Below are 13,322 nucleotides of genomic sequence, written 5' to 3'. Positions count from 1 at the left end.
AGAATTAGTATTTTTTATAACAGTATAAGAGAGATAACATTCCTTCATAGTTTTGTAACAAGGGGGGGAAAAACCTCCAAAAAGCAGTATCTATATACAATGTTTTTCTTTTAATATATTTATAAAGTTTTCGGACTCGTTCACAAGAATTTTGAACCTGTTAAATTCACGCCAATCGTTTATCATTTGCGTAGGCACTAAACGCGAGAATATACAATTTATCTGTAAATCATCGGAATTGTATGTTGAATTATTTGACACTTTTTTTGGTTTAATCCTACAAAAATACGGAACGCAAAATTTTATAAAATCCTGTTTATATCCCCCTCTGATCCATAAACAAAATAGTTTATGGCTTTTATATAAGATATGGCCAGCTTCTAGGTTATTTCACTAACTCGAATAATAATAAAAAGTAACGAAAATAATAATAATAGTCAAATCAATCGTAGATCAAAATCTTAACGTAGTATTTTTTGGTTATTATTAGTCTTTTTGATCGGAGTTAATTGTCATATCACAAATGGGCTTTTTTTTGTGTAACTGTCTAAAAAAGAATTATTTGCATAGTTAAAAGAGTGTTACATAAGTAATACGGAAACACCAAAAAGATTTTACGATTATGAATTAAAAAGTTGAAGTTTGAGCTTGGAAAAAATGTTGAAAGGAGGAAAGTTAATTGATAGTTAATCTCAAGAGCTGTTAGAGATTAACATCTTTTTCATTTGTAATTGCTCAGTCAAAGAAATGTCACAAAAGTTCCTTTAGATGATTTAACATCAGTCAACCACCATAGTTATACAGTCAAGCTAAAACCTTTTCTCTACAATTTTTTGCAACAAATACATTAAGGCCATAATCTAGATATAGAAAGGTACGTGTTGAAGAATTGAAAGTTAAAAATAAACCCAAAAAAGTATTAACTCCGTTTAAATCTAAACTAAAAAAAAAGAAATTGATTAACTGAATACAAATACGATTCTTACTGCTCATCTTGCCATGCTATGGAAGAGTAGGTTGACTTGAAAATTTAACGGGTAAATAATAAGAGTACTGTTAAAATAATTTTGAAGACCTAAATTAAGGGTTAAGAGGCTTTATATTTGCCATTCAGAGAACTAGTCGAATTAGTTGAACTCGTTGATGACATTCGAGTTAGTCTCTTATTCGAGAGACTTCGAGACATGACGGGTCGAACAATATTATCATTTGAATCTTCCATTTCTTCACCTTCCATCATTTGAGCATTTTCTGGCTTAGGTACCAATATTTTATATACAGGTTTCAAAGCCTGTGTAAAAATTAAGTTTCACAATTTGAACCAAACTGTCACGGCAAAGTATCAAACATACGTGAATCCAGATTAAGTTGACGTATGTATCAATTTGTTCTCCAATTTCTACAAATTCTCCACTATACCTAAATAAGGAAATAAAATATGCTATTTAACACCAACATTTAATTTACTAAAAGCGCTAGTAACAAAATATGTATGATATGATATTTAAGTACATCTTCTTTACTATATATTTTCTTCAGTTAGGTCAAAAAATATCAAAATATCAGTAATTAATTAGCCGCTTTGTGAACTAAATAGAGAAATGTAATAGTCTTGCTTACAGTTTTGAGGCAATGCTTAGTGAAATTTAAAACATCTTCGAATTGACAATTACTGATTAAATGATGAATTGGAATGTAATATTAATTACTAAAAAGAAAACCACTGGCTTCATATTTAAAGGTAATATTTTTTAATTAGAGATATAAATCATGTTATAAATTAATCAGCTAAATTAAAAATAGGTTTTTCCATAAAATAAAACAAAAAAATTCAAAGTATAAAATGTTTTTCTTCGCATCACAAGCTTAAGCTTATTAGTACTTTATTAGCACGAGCGTTTTCCAAATCTTTATCGACTCCAACATGTGCTCTATATCTTCAATAACTATAGTTAGTGACGTAGAAAAAAACATTTACACGTAACATCCCGTATTTTATAGAAACACCTATTTCTAATCTTTCTACTAATTTGTAAATTATCAGTGGCGACGGACATGTTGTAGTAGGAACAAAATGCTTGGACAAAAAATGTTGTACTTATGGTTATTATTACTATACTTATGTTGAAAATGTACCTGATGTAACCCCAGAGCATCAACGTGACGAAACCAAATCCCATAAGCATATTAGAGAAATTGGCCATTGAGTAGGCACCAAAAAAGCCGAAGAAAGTTGACAATATGTAAAAGGCAACGATAATAACTACGAGACAACTAGGAGTTTTGGCAGCCCATCTTATATTTTTGCAGTCATTTTGTTTACTTAAACTTGTGAACATTTCTTCCAGCTCCTAAAAGGGACAATGTTCATATTAATTCTCGATATCGAGGTAATCGCCACATTATCTACAATTTACCTTCTCCAACTTTTCCTTATATTTCATCGAAAATTCTTCACCTCCCATTTTTCTTCTCGAATCAAAAATTTCTATAGCTTCTTCTTTGTACTGAGCATTCTCTTCCACCAAACGTTGAAACCTAACAAAAGGCCTGTCACCCCCACAAACTTTCTCCATAGCTGCAGAGTAATATTCCTTAGCGCTGGCTACAGCAGCTAAATTATTAGCTTCAGCTGTGGCTTCGAGCATCGACTTTGGTTCGGGAAGTTCGTTTCCTTGGTATATGGTCATATAGACCTGAGATAAGAGCCCAATTAAAATCGAATAATTTATCCTTTTTTGGCTTTAAAGGTAAGAACTGAATTTTTTTTTGCATATATACCTTAAAGTATTCCACTAATTCCATGGCAGTGATGGGACGTCCATTAATTTCTTTGGGCACTAAATTTTGTGGTTGGAGCAATGCTGGTATTAATACGCGCAATTGTGATTTGAAATCTGACTCAATATCAGAGAGTCTTCCATCAAATTGGGGATGAGTTGCCACTTTCAGACCAGGATGAGGGAGCAGAAAGCAACCAATAGACGTGAAACAAGATCTGATATGACGTCGTAATTGTTGAAGTTCCGAATGTTGTCTTTCAGATATCTAAGCAAAATAGAAAATGAAGCATACATAGGTTAACTTTCAATGCAAAAAAAAATCAGAAAAAAACTAGTTTTAGTTGAGAAATTACTAGGTACTTCAAACTGAGAGGCCTTCAAGGCCCATGATTTAAGAAAAGTTAAATGAAAAAATTTACCTTTAATCTCTTGTCCAGAATTTTATCTCCACCATCAAACCCATATTCAGCCTCATAAGGAAAGCTCCAATCTCGTACTAAAAATATTAACTTTTGGAAAGGTTTTTCCGTTGAGGTTTCTAAAGCCAGGCGACCGTATTCCGTGAAAAGTTGCAAATGTTGTAGGTCGTCTTCTTGAATATTTTGGCTCAGATTGTACACTTGGACGGAAGATATCATGGTACTCAATGCAAAAACTGTGGCACAGTCTCGGACGGTTGACTCGCTATCAAAGGCACCTTGGGTATCCATAAAGAGAACGGCAATCTACAAGGGTATTTACGTAAGTATCAGCTGGTTCCTATTTTAACAAAGCTTCCAAGAAACTTACCTGTTCGCCTTCAGGTGCTGGCACTAAAAACACTTTGCTCCACATCAATATCCCCGTTGTCTCCCTTTCCGAACCACCCCTCCACGAAAAACCAGTTAAAGGAGTTGCATCATCACCCATCCAGTCCGGATCACCCTAATTTGGAATAGTTTTTTTAATTTCTCAACTATTATATCTGGGATCCAAATAAGTTTAAAGTGAATACTAACTTGCACTGACATATACCGTAGAAAAAAGTCTAGTAAAAATGACTTTCCTTTCCTAAAGGCGCCGGCGACAGAAACAATGACAACTTTCTTATCCTTGACGTTCTCTTGAAGTAAAAGAGCCTCTAAAGCTTCAACATTGAGTTCAAAGGTGTGATCAGGCCCAGTTGTAACAATCTGAACAGGTTGTCCTTTTTCAGGAAATTTCAAGGTATCTTCCACAGACATCTTGAATGTTTGCATAAAATCTATACTATAGCCACACGTAAGATTTTATAACAATAAAAGGCGATTTATTTATCAATACCTTGGAATTAACTATGTAAATATTTTCGCTTTAAATATATCGTTTTGTAGTTTTCCAAGGCTAAATGTACGTGCGCATGTAGACAGGTGGCAAAATTGATAATAAGACTTGGCTTATCTCAATGTTATTTTGACCAAGGCCCGCTAAAATAAATTAATACTATCTACACAGCTTTTTCATTTTACATAAAAATTTTATGAAACGCAAAACCACTTTTCCCAAGTAACGAACCTAAAAATTCAAAGAATATTAAAACTATTTCAAATAATTATAACAATAAAAAAAACAACAAGTAAGGTACAACAACCTGCTGGCGGCTGCTGGTGCCTCTCTCTCTCTCCTTCAACTTGCCGTTGTGGTTCTTCATCACACAAATCAATTTCATTGGTTGATGATAATGATCCGGGAACCGCGGCCAAATTTAATGGGACGAAACTACATAACAAAAATTTTAAGACCATAAGTCAATAAAGCCCCATATGTATCATTAATAGTATTATGTTACTTATGAGCATAATACTTAATATCAGAAGGAGAAGGGTGACACAAGGTTTCACTAGTTCTACCAACCTCGAAAAGAGGCGAAAAAATGGCGAAAGTACATATATTTAACTTTTTAAACCAATTTACTACCAAACAAAAACATAGTTCCAAGAGCTGTGGTTGGCTAAAGGCTAGAGAGATTATCCCGCGTAGTTAAAGGGACTTTCAAGAAAGACCTAGTCGATTTGAAATACGTCATTCGGTCGTAACTTTGGCTTCACAACGAACGGCGACCGAATGACGTATTTTAAATTGACTAGAGGGTCTCTTGAAAGTCCCTTTAAATTTACTTGAACAGATTTATTCAGATTCGCCGCTTTTGCGACATGAAAGTCGGCCATTTAAAAAAAAATGGAAACATAACTCCTTTTTCACTTCACGTCACGTGAGCTACCCGTATCTGACGACATCATACGTCACCATTACGACATATGCTTGTTAGCCAATCAAAAATATCACGAAATTCGAGGTCGGTCGGACGGTTTTTACAACGGTAAAGAATTGTAGAGATGGGCAGTGTCACATTTCCCCTTTATCCGTTCTGCTAATATGTTACTTAGGATCATAATATCTACATGTTACTTAGGATGATAATGTTTATTATGTTACTTAGGATGATAATGTTTATTATGTTACTTAGGATGATAATGTTTATTATGTTACTTAGGATAATAATATATATCGGTTTTAAATCCTGGCGCCTCTCCGTTCATCCCTACAACTAGTGGATCTTTGAACTTTCTCTCCACGAACACTGGCTCGTTACTGAGCAAACTGTCTGAACTACGCTTACTCGCCTGGGAACGCGTCCCCGATCTCATAGCTATCACTGAAACTTGGCTTCGGAAAGATATGAGCCCTGAACCTTTTCATATCGATGGTTACGACGCGTTTAGAGTTGACTGTGACTTCACCAAATGTGGTGGATGTATATTGTACTGTCGTCCGTGGCTTGCCGTTTCTCTCAATCGCTCCCTTACCTCCCCGAATATCTTAGCTTGTCAATTTAAAATTGCTTCCTCCTTAATTCATGGGCTACGTTCAGCAGCAGTCAACGGAAAAAAACCCGATGGATTTGATATTTTTCATCGATGAGCTTTTTCTTCATAATGACGTCGTAAGTTGCTGAACGCTTTTATTCAGTCATCGGTGTTTTTTAAAATGCCGTAGCTTTTATAGTAGTTTTACGTCAGAAATGACGTCAGTCATCGGAAAAACCGACTCTTCCAGCCGATGACTTCGGTGAGTAACCGATGACTATCGTGACGTCAAAACCGGAAACGCGAAAAAGCGTACAGTAGGAAACCGATGTCACCGATTAGTAATCGGTGAGTCCGATGAGCTCTGCTGAACGTACCCTTATATTGTGTTGTTACCGTAGTCCCAACTCACCGACTGACTTTTTCAAGAAGCTCGTGGGAACGGTGGAGAGGGCCAGCAAGTTAGCGGACAGCCTTATTGTGTTAGGCGATTTTAATGCTCCGGCTATAATAGCCAATCAATAATTGATTGGCCTTCTTTCACTACTACCAAAGGTGTGCGTTCTATTGAGGCTCGTCTTCTCAACACTGTATATAGTTGTAAATTGCGCCAACATATTACTAGTCCTACCCGTCACCGTGGCAATAATGTCCCCTCCCTCCTAGATTTAATTCTCACATTTGATTGGGATATTCCCCGTAATATCTCTCACCGTCCCTCTCTCGATTCCAAGGTCAATTTGTTTTTGAGCCTTGTTTTTGAAGCGTGACAGGAAAGTGTCCCCCTGATAACTGTCCGACCCTCACGTCGCTCGGTGCTCCGTAAGGAACCATGGTGGACGTCAGATACTGAGTCTCTCATTTGGGCCAAGCGTAGAGCGTTCCGGGCATTTCGTGCTTCCCCTACTATAGCACTTCGCCATGAGTTTGCTACTCGCCGTAATGCTCTAACCAAGCATATTTATGCGTCAAAATTCAAATACAAAGCTCGTCTCGTTGATGAGATTCCCAACAATCCAAAGGCCTTATATGCTCACGTCTCTTGTTCCCTTAAACCAAAAAAGTCTCTTTTTCTAGTCGAAACTCTCGAAGGTGATACACTCCGTGAGCCGAAGGCCATAGTTGAGGCGCTTAATGACTTCTTTAAATCCGTTTTTACACCCGAACCCCACTTGGAAGCCGTCTACCTCGGAGACTTTGCTTCAGGGATTTATCTAAATCAGTCTCTAAATAGCGTAGATTTTTCTCTATCCAACTTTGGTATCACTTATACCTCTATTCGCCATTACCTTGACCGTTTACCTATTCACGAGTCTCCTGGCCCTGACAACCTTCATCCACGCCTATTACGCGAAGGCGCATGCATCATAGCTTCTCCCCAATCGCTCGAATCTGGTAGGCTAACCGCCATATGGAAACAGGCCAATGTTACAGCACTCCGTAAATCCCCCACTTCCTCCTCAGTTGACACCTTTCGGGGTATAAGTTTGCCGTGCATTCCTTGTAAACAGTTAGAGACGCGCGTTAGAGATTCTCTTGTTTCTTTTTTATCTTCTCGTGGTTTTTCCTCCGGACCAGCATGGGTTTCTTCGGCGACGTTCGTGTTTTACGAATCTTTTAGGCAGGGGCGGCTCAAGGGCCGGGCAACCCGGGCAATTGCCCGGGGCGCCGGTTCGAGAGGGGCGCCGAAATTGAGTTGTGCGCCTTTTTTGTTTACCAAGAATTGGATTTGTTTATAATTTTTTTAATGAAAGCGTAACATAATTTGAAAATCTTTAGCTAATTAGAAATACAAATCGTTTTCCCAACCAAAATGTCCAACATCGTCGATGAACGTTTTTTTGCTACTAATTTATTTTGCAATTCTGACGGATGAAGCATTTTTCTGGTATTAACATTATAAACCAGGGTATATAATAATAATAAGAAGAAAAAGTGGTTGGGCGATACTACAAGAATAGAAGTGTGCCAGAATTTTTAGCCCGGTGTACCTAGTAACAGGGGCCATACCTCCAGAGGCCTATCATCATAGTGCCCTACGCCAGCGTCCCAAAGCCCGGACAGGTGACAAATCCAGCATGGGTAGTAGTACCCTACTAATGATGGTCGCACCTTTGATGCAAGCCACTCAACCCAGCTAAAGGTGCGGCAATGGGTTGACCAATTCTCACTTCGCACACAGTGGTGGGATTAAGAGTGGATGCTATAGCAACAACTCCAGCTGACAACCTACCTACGTAGGTCATACCCTTTGGAGAGAGCTCCTAAAGGGGAACGACGGGAACACAGCAGTCCACATAACCCGGCACAACTGGCACCGTAGATCCCGGTGTGCTCCAAAAGGCCAGGAAACAGGACCACCGTGCCCTCATATGGAGGCCCGCCACCCCACACCAGGCTACCCAATCCGCCGAGGTGGCCAGTTTGCACCGACCATCTCCGTTAGGGTGGCCCGAAGCTCAGTTTCCAGCCCAAACTTGACCGAAGTCGGAGGTGTAGGTACACCGGGCTATAAATTCTGACACACTGTCAGGATACAACATTTGAAATAATCGACTCAATTCAAGTACATTTCGTTGACCATCTCCGTAGTATAATTCGACCATCCTGGACCGCTGTTCACAGGTATAACGAGGCATCTTTTTATTTTACTGGAGTACGTTCAGAGAATAATTTTAAAACGAAGCTGTCTCTTTAAATAATAAAATGGAACCACACTTTAAGCGACAGAGTAGTGCAAAATAAAAAACACGTGGGAAATTCAGTTGGCATAAATTAGACGGTTTCGTGGACTTCTTGCAACATTCTTGCCCCAAATAAGACGCGTGAATTCTGGAATTGATCTACTATGTAAATTGTATTTTCTCTAAAAAAAGATTTAAAATGATTTGGCTTAAAAAGCAGTCCCTATTTTTATCTTTACCAACATACGATCATTTCAAATTAGATAGGTTTCTCTTTCTTTTTCATGAGTCGTAAACCTTTTTGGGTAGTACCAACTTGGTTTTTTTCATGACGTATTATTTCAATGAAAAATTGTCCGTTTTTGACCAAACCAATTTCATTAATGGTGTTCGAGTACGCTCTACAACTTGTTGATTGAAAATTTTCGTCTACCACCTATCGTTCAATACTATACTGTCCTATGCAGCTGTAGTCTGGTGGCCAAGGGTTACTCTTAAAACGGTGCAGTCAGAACTGCGCACTCTTCAAAGGCTAGCTTGCGTTGGCAAAACAGGAGCTATGAGAACAGCCTCAACTGCTTCTCTAGAAATTCTACTGAATATTCTTCCTCTACATTTGTTTATAGAGGAAGCTGCTACTTTTGGTGCCTATAGGCTAAACCAAAACGGGTGGTGGATGGCCAATAGTTGGGAAAAGAGCCACACTACGCTTTTTAGAGATATTTCCAGTCGGTTACCTGTTCTTTCAATGGGTTCTGACAACATGGCTGCTAAACTTCGTTTTAGTAAGCCTTTCGGCGTGAACTTCCCTAGCCGCACAGAATGGTCAAATGTTACCCTCGGTACCAGAGGGGAAGTTGTCTATTTCACCGATGGGTCTAAAACCCATTTAGGTGCGGGCGCAGGGATGAACTGCCTAACGACCAAATACGGCTTCTACGAGAGCCTTGGGATTTATGCAAGTGTCTTTAAGGCAGAGATTTCTGCTATCTGCTTCTGTGTTGACTTCTGTCTTAAGAAGAACTATCGCGGGAAAGTTATCCAAATTTGTTCGGATAGCCAGGCTGCTTTAAAAGCTCTAAACCAGTCTAGTGTTTCTTCCAGACTGGTTCTTAGCTGCTTGGATCTCCTTTTCAATCTCGGTACGCTTAATAAGGTTCAACTTTATTGGGTCCCAGGACATAAGGTGTATCATGGGAATGAAAAGGCTGACATCTTGGCCAGGGAGGGTGCGACGGCTGGGTTCTGTGGGCCAGAACCTGCTGTCCCTATCCCCCGTGGCTTGATACGCAGCCTGGTTTCCAAGTACATGACTAACCATCAACTTGAGCTCTGGCTAAGGAGTTTATTCCTGGCCCCTCTAGGCAAAGGGCGAAAGAACTGCTTTCGCTCTCAAAATCTAGTATAAGGTGGGTTACTGGCCTGCTTACAGGTCACTGCCAGCTCAACAGACATTTAAATCTTATTGGTATCAGCGATGACCCACTATGTAGGGCCTGCAAGGCCGAGGAGGAGAGTGCCTCTCACGTTCTCTGTAGCTGCGATTTTTATGCGGCTCAAAGGCTAGAGCATCTTGGGATGCATCAATTGGAAACTAACGACTTCTTTAATATGCCAGCCAAAAGTATCTTAAGGTTTGTGTCGGAGATAGGACTTTTCTAAGTCATAGGTCAGGGGAGAACAATGGACCTAGGGTCGAAGTGCATGGCTGGGCATTCATGCCGCCCCGCCCCCTCTCAACAATAATTATAATTATCGTTCAAAAAATAAAAATTTCAAAACGGTGAAAAATTTAACGATTTTTCTGAAAATTCCAAAAGAAAAGGGTCCTTTCTTATAAACGCCTGGGCCGATCAAATTAGGACAACCTATATATTAACGATAATCCTATTCAGCATGGACATTATAAGTAAAGTACTTAAGGTATACTAGTCTTGCCACCTTACCTAGTGTTTCAAACTCCATGTAAAATGACCATGTACCATAAAGAAGGTATTAAATATGTTTACACAAAGAATTTAGAAAGAGATTATTTATTGTTATGAAAACGGTAAATTTATAACATGGACACGGTAATGTTTTTACGGGGGGGGGGGTAGTTTAATTTAGCCTCAAAATGAGAGGGGCGCCAAAAATCCCCCTTGCCCGGGTGAAAAAAATTTCTTGAGCCGGCCCTGCTTTTAGGTGAATCTGTAGACCTGATATATCTCGATCTGCGTCAAGCCTTCGATACCGTTCCTCATTCCCTCCTTATCCGTAAATTAGAACTACTCGAAGTCCCCCCTTTGCTAATAAACTGGATAGCTAATTTTCTTGACGAGAGGGTTCAACGCGTGACACTAGGGGATGTCGTTTCCTCCTGGTGTCCCGTTAATAGTGGTGTTCCTCAGGGTTCAGTGTTAGTACCTACATTGTTCGTCATATATATATATATATATATATCAATGATATCCCGTTAGCTATTAGGGAGTCTTTTATTAGGCTGTTTGCCGATGACTCCAAACTTGGGCGCGAAATAAAATTATCCCACGATTGTCTATTGTTGCAAAGTGACTTAAACGCTTTGGACTCCTGGGCCTCAACAAATGGGATGAGTTTTAACCCTGATAAATCCACGGTCCTCCATTGTGGTCCTAAAAATCCCCTTTTCCAGTACCGGTTGGGGGGTCGGGTCATCAAGGCCAGTGAAATTGTTCGTGACCTTGGCGTCATGTTGGATGGAAAAATTTTGGGCACCACTCACAGTCGGGTGGCTTCTTCCCGCGGCCTACGTGCCCTGTATGTTTTAAAACGTTCGTTTTCCCATTTATCTATCAAGTCCTTTAAGGTGTTATATCAATCTTATGTCCGTTCGCATCTCGATTATTGTTCGAGTATTTGGTCCCCTCACCTGGTAAAGGATATTGAGAGGCTTGAGAGAGTGCAACGTAAGGCCACCAAGATCATCTCTGGCCTTCGTTCTCTGTCTTACCCTGAACGTCTTGAGCGCCTTGGTCTTTTGTCCCTTAACTCCCTTTCGAATTGGCGTCTACGAACTGATTTGGTTGAGGCCTTCAAACTGATTTATGAGTTGTATGATGTCCCGGCCACCTCCTTCTTTACCATTCGCTGGACGGGCAGGAAAGCTCCTACGATACGTAAGGAGCGTAATGCTTGTACCTCGCGCCGTGTTTTCTTCACACAGCGAGTAGTAAACTCATGGAATGCCCTCCCTTCCCTAATTAAGATTAAATCCTCTAGTTCTGCCTTTAAAAGTCGGCTCGACATAAGTTTTACGGTTGGTAAATATCTTTCATGTATATAGTTGTATAAAACGAAAAAAAAAAATTATATCTTACTTTTCCTAAGTGTACCTTATGCCATATTGATCGCCATTCCTTTGTCATTGCTGAATTCCTATTTTTGTGTAACTTTTATGGTATTTAATAATATCTCCATTCCCTACTAAGGCAGGGCGCAATAAATGTAAACTTTCTTTTCCTGTTCAATAAATTTTATTATATCTACATGTTACTTAGGATGATAATGTTTATTATGTTACTTAGGATGATAATGTTTATTATGTTACTTAGGATGAAAATGTTTGTTATGTTACTTAGGATGATAATGTTTATTATGTTACTTAATTAGGATGATAATGTTTATTATGTTACTTAATTAGGATGATAATGTTTATTATGTTACTTAGGATGGTAATGTTTGTTATGTTACTTAGGATGATAATGTTTGTTATGTTACTTAGGATGATAATGTTTATTATGTTACTTAGGATGATAATGTTTATTATGTGACTTAATTAGGATGATAATGTTTATTATGTTACTTAGGATGATAATGTTTGCTATGTTACTTAGGATGTTAATGTGTATTATGTTACTTAGGATGATAATGTTTATTATGTTACTTAATTAGGATGATAATGGTTATTATGTTACTTAGGATGATAATGTTCATTATTTTACTCAGGATGATAAGTTTTATTATGTTACTTAGGATGATAATGGTTATTATGTTACTTAATTAGGATGATAATGTTTATTATTTTACTCAGGATGATAAGTTTTATTATGTTACTTAGGATGATAATGGTTATTATGTTACTTAATTAGGATGATAATGTTTATTATGTTACTTAATTAGGATGATAATGTTTATTATGTTACTTAATTAGGATGATAATGTTTATTATGTTACTTAGGATGGTAATTTTTGCTATGTTACTTAGGATGATAATGTTTATTATGTTACTTAGGATGATAATGTTTATTATGTTACTTAATTAGGATGATAATGTTTATTATGTTACTTAGGATGATAATGTTTGCTATGTTACTTAGGATGATAATGTTTATTATGCTACTTAGGATGATAATGTTCATTATTTTACTCAGGATGATAAGTTTTATTATGTTACTTAGGATGATAATGGTTATTATGTTACTTAATTAGGATGATAATGTTTATTATGTTACTTAATTAGGATGATAATGTTTATTATGTTACTTAATTAGGATGATAATGTTTATTATGTTACTTAGGATGATAATGTTTGCTATGTTACTTAGGTTGTTAATGTGTATTATGTTACTTAGGATGATAATGTTTATTATGTTACTTAATTAGGATGATAATGTTTATTATGTTACTTAATTAGGATTATAATGTTTATTATGTTACTTAGGATGGTAATGTTTGTTATGTTACTTAGGATGATAATGTTTATTATGTTACTTAATTAGCATGATAATGTTTATTATGTTACTTAGGATGATAATGTTTGCTATGTTACTTAGGATGATAATGTTTATTATGCTACTTAGGATAATAATGTTCATTATTTTACTCAGGATGATAAGTTTTATTATGTTACTTAGGATGATAATGTTTATTATGTTACTTAATTAGGATGATAATGTTTATTATGTTATTTAATTAGGATGATAATGTTTAGTATGTTACTTAATTAGGATGATAATGTTTATTATGTTACTTAATTAGGATGATAATGTTTATTATGTTACTTAATTAGG

At 37.4% G+C, this 13,322-nt stretch overlaps 1 protein-coding gene across 2 annotated transcripts; it reads right to left on the bottom strand.

Annotated features, from left to right (window-relative positions):
• Positions 1–297: 297 nt before the first annotated feature.
• On the bottom strand, positions 298–4,470 carry atl (atlastin GTPase). Of its 2 annotated transcripts, none has more exons than XM_090180631.1 (10): positions 4,393–4,470; positions 4,086–4,316; positions 3,782–4,031; positions 3,573–3,707; positions 3,203–3,508; positions 2,782–3,048; positions 2,418–2,696; positions 2,137–2,351; positions 1,353–1,419; positions 298–1,291 (listed from the first exon to the last, which is right to left on the bottom strand). In XM_090180631.1, exons 3-10 carry the CDS (start codon positions 4,019–4,021, stop codon positions 1,088–1,090), a joined length of 1,713 nt encoding a protein of 570 aa, XP_090036757.1. In that variant the 5' UTR covers positions 4,022–4,031; positions 4,086–4,316; positions 4,393–4,470; the 3' UTR covers positions 298–1,087. The 2 variants fall into 2 exon arrangements, with proteins under 2 accessions (XP_090036757.1, XP_090036758.1); XM_090180632.1 differs by having other exon boundaries at positions 3,782–4,006.
• Between the last annotated feature and the right edge of the window lie 8,852 nt (positions 4,471–13,322).

The sequence above is a fragment of the Leiobunum rupestre genome, chromosome 7 (assembly GCF_980474605.1).
Source record: "Leiobunum rupestre chromosome 7, qqLeiRupe1.1.hap1, whole genome shotgun sequence".
Classification (NCBI taxonomy): Eukaryota; Metazoa; Arthropoda; class Arachnida; order Opiliones; family Sclerosomatidae; genus Leiobunum; species Leiobunum rupestre.
Note: the sequence above shows the minus strand (reverse complement) of the source record. Positions and strands in the feature narration are given on the sequence as shown.

Excerpts from the sequence above, each read along its gene's own strand:
- atl (XM_090180631.1), bottom strand. The coding sequence starts at position 4,021 with ATGCAAACATTCAAGATGTCTGTGGAAGATACCTTGAAATTTCCTGAA. Across the intron at positions 2,697-2,781 it reads AATTAGTGGAATACTTTAAG|GTCTATATGACCATATACCA; the intron begins GTATATATGCAA and ends CTCTTATCTCAG. Across the intron at positions 1,420-2,136 it reads ATGCTCTGGGGTTACATCAG|GTATAGTGGAGAATTTGTAG; the intron begins GTACATTTTCAA and ends TTCCTTATTTAG.